Source organism: Cibotium barometz, chromosome 40 (assembly GCF_041138505.1).
Source record: "Cibotium barometz isolate CiBa-2024 chromosome 40, ASM4113850v1, whole genome shotgun sequence".
In the NCBI taxonomy this organism is placed as follows: Eukaryota; Viridiplantae; Streptophyta; class Polypodiopsida; order Cyatheales; family Cibotiaceae; genus Cibotium; species Cibotium barometz.
This window is the reverse complement of record NC_141085.1, coordinates 42,081,493-42,088,876: the sequence shown is the minus strand read 5'-3', so window position 1 is coordinate 42,088,876 and position 7,384 is coordinate 42,081,493. Positions and strand designations below refer to the sequence as shown.

The window sequence follows — 7,384 nt, the reverse complement described above, 5'->3', positions numbered from 1 at the left end:
GAATTTTATTCTTATAGAAAACCAAAGAATTATCACTAAACTAGTGAAATAAAAAACAAGGACATTCTATAGAGTAATAAATTGCATCTGAAGCACACTTCACAATATGCTAAGCATGCTAAGTTTCTTATTATTAAAAGAAAAGATCCAAATAAGAAAAGTTCCAAATCAAAACCATACCCAAGGAAGGCAAAGACGAGGAGAGAGAGAGAGAGAGAGAGAGAGAGAGAGAGAGAGAGAGAGAGAGAGAGAGAGAGAGAGAGAGAGAGAGATTGATTTAATTTTTGGATCCAATAACCCATTCTTGAGAAGTCGAGTGCCTAAAGTTTCCCAAAAAGGAGGCATTGGTGATACCAAATCCAAATTTTTTGATCACCTACCCTTGGAATCTAGTTACAAAGAAACTTTGTCAGAGCCTTAAATGACTTCATTTGAATTGTGTATATTTATATGCAACACTAAATGACTTCATTTGAATTGTGTATATTTATATGCAACACTAAATCTATTTAAGGTTTATTAAGTAAACTCATCTGTATTTGTATGCAATCATAAAGCTAGCTTAGTTTTCTCAAGAAAAATTATATGCATTGATAACTACAGCTTGGTTTTTATAATAATCTTAAGTAATTTTAAGTATATTCATATGCAATAATAAAGCTAGGTAAGGTTTATAATTGTAGTTCCTACACAAAATCGAAGGTAGAGATTCTTTACTTCTGTATAATCAAAAGAATAAAGGAACATATCATGATATATAAAGATATATATTATGAAATAGACAACAAGGGCTATTATAAAAGCCTTGTTTACATAAAAGCACACTATCAAGTGTAGCTTGTGGTATGGCTTTTTCTTTGAGTATTACTTCTTTAATAATTCAACATGATGGCATGAAAAATTCTTGAGCAAATATCTTTTCATTTTGCTGTATAAGTAGCATATTGTTCTTAGTGTCAAAATTGCATAAAAGTATAGTATTACATTTCTACTTACAAATTCCACATGTTGTTTTGCCCAGATTTCAGGTATTACTTCTTTGACATCATGGATGTTCTCTATAACATAGTCGGCCCCCTTGACTTTTTGTGATTTCCCAACCTTCAAAGTAATATCCAATTAACATTAGATGGTGGGCTCTAATCTCACTAAGTACCCATTTGGATTTATACTACTATTTAAAACCTTGAATCTCATAAATAAGCAAGTATAGTGATATTTATCTATGAATCTTTAGTAGAGTGTTTCTTCTAGCGTCCTACATACTAGAGAATTCCTAGATAAATTATGCATGAGAGTAAGTAACTAAGTGTCTATGAAAATAAAAGCACTACATATTTAAGTTTGTCAAATTATACCAACTTTTGATACTTTGTAACCTTTATCACAAGATGAGTTTGAAAAGTACCAGACAAGTCCACAAACCAACAACTTTTGCCGCCTTTATATTGCGAGAGCTATCATCAAAAAAAATCTGACATGCAAAAAAATCACAACATAATGTGTAAGGAACATTAAAATCTTCTTTCTAACCTTATAAAATATATATTGATTAAGCATAAACCTTTACATGTTAGATAGCACTAAATAGTATGCATGATGTCATGTTGTTTTGTTGAGATGAAATGCATGTAAATGAAATAATAAAAAGTGCATGTTAATAAAACATATCAGATGGCCATACTGTTTTGTTTGGATCAGCCCTTGCGATTTCAAGGGCACGATGGAAGGCCTTTGCTAAAGGCTTACACACTATAGGCATTGAACTATTGAAGTTATTCTTTGGGTTAAGGGTATCAAAGCAAATGATTTGTTCAAAGCAATCTTTAATTCCAAGCTTGTTGAGTGCTTTGAGAGCATGTGCTTCATCTCCATTGGTAAACACCTAAAAGACCAAGATTTCAACCCATTAGAGGATCGGTCGCAAAAGATGTATTGGAGATCATTCCTCTTTTGAGGCTTTCTTAAAAAGCACAATCATAAAGCAAAGAGGTTCAAAAAATGAATATTAGTATCTAGTATGGTTTTAATATTTTCATGCAGCTTTTTAAAAGTAAATTTGATCAATTATAATGATTGGGAAAAAAACTATTTTAATATATGTGAATATTTTTCATTATAAATTTATTAAGTTTTTAATATTTTACCATTTATTTAGATGAAGCTTCAATTATTTTCATATAGTTGTAGATAATAGAAGCTATAGTAGTGGTTAAGAACTAGATATAATATTTACTTATATGAGGTTTTATATTCAATGTTTTTGCTAATGGCTAGGACTTGGACATGTAAGATTACAATCCATGTTATTAGCTAGGGCTTGGACATGTAATATTACAATTCCATGTTATTAGCTAGGGCTTGGACATGTAAGATTACAATCCCATGTTATTGGATGTTTTTGCTAATGGCTAGCCCTTGGAAACCCAAGATTATAATTCCATGTTATTTTCATGGCTAAGATTTCTTCATCAAGTTAGCTATAGACGTATGTAAAAAGAGCAAGAGTCTTGATTGAAAAAATACCTAGTCATATCTTATTATATTCAAATGCTTTCTTTAACTACCAAAAAAAATATTACAAAATACCTATTCATAAATAAAATGATCGTTTCTTACTATTTTTCTTTGTGGCATGCTCAATAGCAAGTTCCTTAGCTCTAAATCTGGTTTTAATACATGGTAAGGTAAATTCCCATGCACAAATCTGAAACACAAGAATTACAATTGGAAAACATGATTAGATGTTGTGTATCCTTTCATAATATCAAGTGTATCAAAGTATAAAAATATAGAGCATAGTAGTAAAATTTTTGTTTTCTCCAATGCCATGCATCCAAAATATACCTGTGGTACTCGTTGTAGTCACATTTGTAGCCCCTTGACTACACGCCAACCAAAAATTATTACTCACTAGAATGAGTCTCAAAACACTTCATAAATCAATCATCAAAATAAAGAGAAGGGTTATAAGAAAACATATGACTATGAAACAAGAAGTTAGACATGGACACAAAGGGGAGAAATAATTTTTTTAACATAACAAAGGAACCCTCGCCTAATAAAACTCCAAGATGAGTTAATCTAGTTGCATTTAAAAATATTGTAGTTGGCTCTAATATTTGGAGGTAAGAAAAAATAAACTTTTATGAAAACTTAAGGTTTTTTTGGGGCTTGGTGTATCTTCCTAGAATAGATAATGTATTATTTAACAAACATAGCATGGCTCAAGAAAGATGGTTTTTTGTTTTCTATCCATACAAGACTAGAGCTAACTTAAATGCAAGAGAAGACTAGGACATTCCTAGTTGTAAGATCAATTTTTTGTTACACTCTCTAATGCTTTCCCTCATAAGTAATCACTTTTGGTGTGTGTTAGTTTATACTCATCATGCAATGTTAGGGATTGCATCAAAAGATGCTTCAGTGCTCTTGTTGATGGAGAATGATGGCATTGGGATATGTTAATCTCTCTCTATTGTATCCTATATAATATATGTAGGTTGGTCCTATTAAGCTACCCAAGATTAGAGACTAGACAATGTCTCTCAAATTATTGCCATTAGAGGGTAAGATGGTGAGGTAGTGCTTGTGCGGAATACTTGGCGTTGCAACTCTAGAAGAGGGAATAATGTAGGATCTTAAAATTTTATCAGAGAGACATTAAGTAAATTTGAGAGCTCTAAGCTTATAATAATTGATTATGGGTATGTTAATGTGAATATGCAACTTATCATGTGAATAAATATAAACATAAAATAGCAAGAAAAATAATAATGTTAAGAATCAATATGAAAAGAGCACAAATCAACACAAAAGACTATAACATAAACCAATGAGAATAGTGGAATTTCCTTCTTCAAATACGAAAATGAGAAGTCCATGGTAAAAGATAAATAGAATTAAATACTATGTAAATTGAGCAAAAAGCTAGAAAACTAAAATATAAACCCACATGAAGGAGACACCTCATGTTAAAAGCTAATGTGAAAGCAAGGTTATATCTCTACATATTTTTTCCTAAGAAAGAATCTAATATTGAAGAGTTACAAAGTTATACCACAAGTCCTGCTAAAGTGGATCCATAGCTTTTGTAAAGCTCAGTACAAAGATCTGAAGCAGTTATTGCGTCAATTCCTAGATTTTCCATCACATAACCTAGTCACCATAATTTTCATAAAATTAGCATAAAGATGCATGTTTTCCCACTGTTGAATATGTGACAAAATCTTCCACATCAAATAAAATCATCATCATATATTTTAATAAATTAATATAAACATTGTTTCAAGTGCCTACTTTCCCATTATTGAATGTGATTGATTGTGGACCAATATATGATCAATGGTTATTATTGTGTGTGATTATTAGGTGGCACTATTGTTTGCCTAATGGTTTTGATGAGCTTTTTTTACTTAGGAACTAATGTATGCTTAGTGATATTGAGAGTAGGATTGATAAATGATCATGTGTGCCATGCACATTTTATTATTGATTACTCCAAAGATTCATGTTTATGGAATCATTAATAGTAAGCTATGCTATGTATGCCAATTGATTATTGTGTGGGATTAGTGTTCTCATGATCAAAAACAAGGTTTTTTCAACAACTATAAAGTGAAAATATTAATATTGAAATGTCTTTTGAAATTTGATGATTTATGGAGAAAAGAGAGCTAAGCACCTTCTATATAGTTAACACATTCTTTCATAAGGCCATTGCTTGAAGGGTACAATGTGTCATCCAAATCTTACCACACAAAAAATGAAATTAGCATAATGTGTTTACTTATGAGATAATTCATACAACATAATATGTTTAATTGATGCAACCATTATGTATATTGACTTTTAATATTCATTTAATTAATTAATTTAAGAAGTATATAATTGATGCAATCATTATTTATACTGACTTTTAACATTCATTTAATTAAAGTAAGAAGTATATAATTGATGCCAATGTTGAGCATGTTGTCCAACTTAATTCGTGATTATGTAAGTATCCTTATTCTCTCTCTCTCTCTCTCTCTCTCTCTCTCTCTCTCTCTCTCTCCCTCCCCCCCTCTCTCTCTCTCTCTCTCTCTCTCTCTCTCTCTCTCTCTCTCTCTCTCTCTCTCTCTCTCTCTCCCTCCCCCCCCTCTCTCTCTCTCTCTCTCTCTCTCTCTCTCTCTCTCTCTCTCTCTCTCTCTCTCTCTCTCTCTCTCTCTCTCTTTAATTTCTGTTTCCATGTGCAACTTTAGTTTTCCTTTTCTTAAAGATAACTAATTCTCTTTTTAGCCCAAACCCCCACATTCTATGTATGTCTTTTTACATCCCCCAAACCTTAATTTATGCATGTGAAACATCTCTTTTGCATGTAAGACCCTTTTCTCACCTTTATTTTGAGCTTCGTATCCTCACACACATGATTACATTCTTATGCATGAAAAACTTTATAAATAAAAAGGTAGAGAAAAAATGTTATACCCGTTAAAATAAACACTTGTATATAAAACTTTGTAGAAGCAATACACAATGCTTCTATTCATATGAAAGTACAAAAAACTTGGATGAATCTTTCAAATTTTCCATCTAGAGAGCTAATAGGTAGTATATTTTTTGGAGAGTTGTCTTCATAACCCACTCAAAACTGATAACCACTAAAAATTGATAATTTTGGGTTTGTTTTTTTTTTAAGACAAAAAACATTGCTTGTAAAATAGTTGAGCACTTTTTAAAAGACCTCGTAAAATAGCCATTGGGCTAAAAGTAGCCTTTATTTTTTTCCTTGTTGGTTACTTTTATATTTTTAAGGCTAAAATAACTACAACATGAGAAACCATGCACACCTTCCCATATCTTAATATTATTCCCCTTTATGGTTGTCTTGATGTAGGGATTCTTTATGATCTAAAAATTCACAATGACATGTTTCAAAGAATGTAAATATCAATTCAGATGCCTAGAATGTACTTATTTTCAAGCTTTGAAAGTGAAATTTGAGAGGGTAAGGTTATGTCCAAAAGCAAGCTTTTCATTTTATTAGAAAAACTCTTTCATAGCTATAAAGAGTGGTAGAGTAATTTACTGAAAAGAAGGCATTCGAATTTAATTAGCAAAACTCTTTTATAACTTTAAAGGGTGTAGAGTAATTTACCGAAAAGAAGGCATTCAAATTTTGATTCTGCTCCATTAGCAAACGTTCCCCTTGCATTCATTGTGCAAAAATCTGAGGCACACATTTTTCAAGAGTTAAACTAATTATTGGATGTGTGGTTTTGTAGCCTTCATGGCATATTTGCTAGGGAATAATAATTGAATGATTTTAAGCACAAATCTTATTATACAATTGCTTTCTGTATTAAAAACATTGCAATTTTGAAACTAAGAGTTTCTTTGTAGGAAAACATGAGAATTCAAGATGTAACTAGGAGTGGAGATGATAATTAATACAACTAAGAAAGAACTAGAAGAAGATGGTGAAACTTAAGAAAACAAATAATAAAACATGGAAGAAACTAGGATTTGAGCTCCAACTTATATAAATTATTCCAAAGTTTCTACTTAGGATGGGAGGAAACAAGATATAGACTACACAGTGCTATGACATTTGTTTCTACAACATCTTAAAGGAGGAAACAACAACATGAATGAATGCTCTCTTGAAACCTACCTAAGTTAAAGAACAAAAAATATATGTTAAAAATTGAATGTGACAATGTGTGTGTGTGTGTGTGTGTGTGTGTGTGTGAAAATTTTGAATGTGACAATGTGACTTAAGTACACAAAAATGGAGGGACTTGAGTACACAACAAGGTTATAAAAAAGGGGACTCAAAAGACGTATTCTTCTCTCTTTCTTTACCTTTTACTTTGCTTTCACTAGACCTTTCTTTCACAACCAAAGAATTCTCATCTTGCTCACACATTATCTCCTCAGCCTCAAATCCTCAGATTCCACTAATAACAATGGAATTATGGGAAACCATTCTAATAATTATGGTTGGTCAACCACATTAGTCTACTTCATAAGTTGAATTTGGATCCTCGAGAAAATCTACAAGAAATAATCCCTTTAGTTCCTTGTTATGGCTCATTTACGTTTAAGGAACATTTTGCACCTTCCATAAGTGATTCCACTCTTAAACTCTATCTTTGTCCTTTTCTCAAGGCAAATCATCACCATCACAAAAACACTCCACTTTCACACTATTATCATGACTGATACCCTATTAAAATCCACTAATTCTAGTTTCTTGTGTACTTTTTTAGATTCCAGCTTTTATTTATCTCCATAAAAATCCACAAGATCCAAAACATCATTGTTTAACAACACCTAGCATAAATAGGTTGCTTCTCTCTCTCTCTCTCTCTCTCTCTCTCTCTCTCTCTCTCTCTCTCTC

The 7,384-nt window shown here is 31.5% G+C and overlaps 1 protein-coding gene across 5 annotated transcripts; it reads right to left on the bottom strand.

Moving 5' to 3' along the window:
• Positions 1 to 222: 222 nt before the first annotated feature.
• LOC147615515 (uncharacterized protein C24B11.05-like) lies at positions 223 to 6,961 on the bottom strand. 5 transcript variants are annotated; one of them, XM_086778936.1, is made up of 10 exons: positions 6,847 to 6,961; positions 6,140 to 6,211; positions 4,685 to 4,750; positions 4,061 to 4,158; positions 2,848 to 2,885; positions 2,620 to 2,707; positions 1,685 to 1,885; positions 1,409 to 1,474; positions 997 to 1,101; positions 223 to 389 (listed from the first exon to the last, which is right to left on the bottom strand). In XM_086778936.1, the coding sequence occupies exons 1-10, from the start codon at positions 6,908 to 6,910 to the stop codon at positions 321 to 323; spliced, it is 867 nt and encodes a 288-aa protein (XP_086635062.1). In that variant the 5' UTR covers positions 6,911 to 6,961; the 3' UTR covers positions 223 to 320. The 5 variants fall into 5 exon arrangements, with proteins under 5 accessions (XP_086635062.1, XP_086635061.1, XP_086635064.1 ...); XM_086778935.1 differs by lacking the exon at positions 223 to 389 and having other exon boundaries at positions 856 to 1,101; XM_086778938.1 differs by lacking the exons at positions 223 to 389; positions 6,847 to 6,961 and adding an exon at positions 6,656 to 6,712 and having other exon boundaries at positions 856 to 1,101.
• Between the last annotated feature and the right edge of the window lie 423 nt (positions 6,962 to 7,384).

What these genes read in the sequence shown, in the direction of transcription:
- LOC147615515 (XM_086778935.1), bottom strand. Translation starts at nt 6,910, where the DNA reads ATGTGTGAGCAAGATGAGAATTCTTTGGTTGTGAAAGAAAGGTCTAGT. An exon ending in TAGTGAAAGCAAAGTAAAAG is followed by an intron (nt 6,212 to 6,846) that starts GTAAAGAAAGAG and finishes TGTGTGCCTCAG; the next exon opens with ATTTTTGCACAATGAATGCA. An exon ending in GGGCTGATCCAAACAAAACA is followed by an intron (nt 1,475 to 1,684) that starts GTATGGCCATCT and finishes TTTGCATGTCAG; the next exon opens with ATTTTTTTTGATGATAGCTC.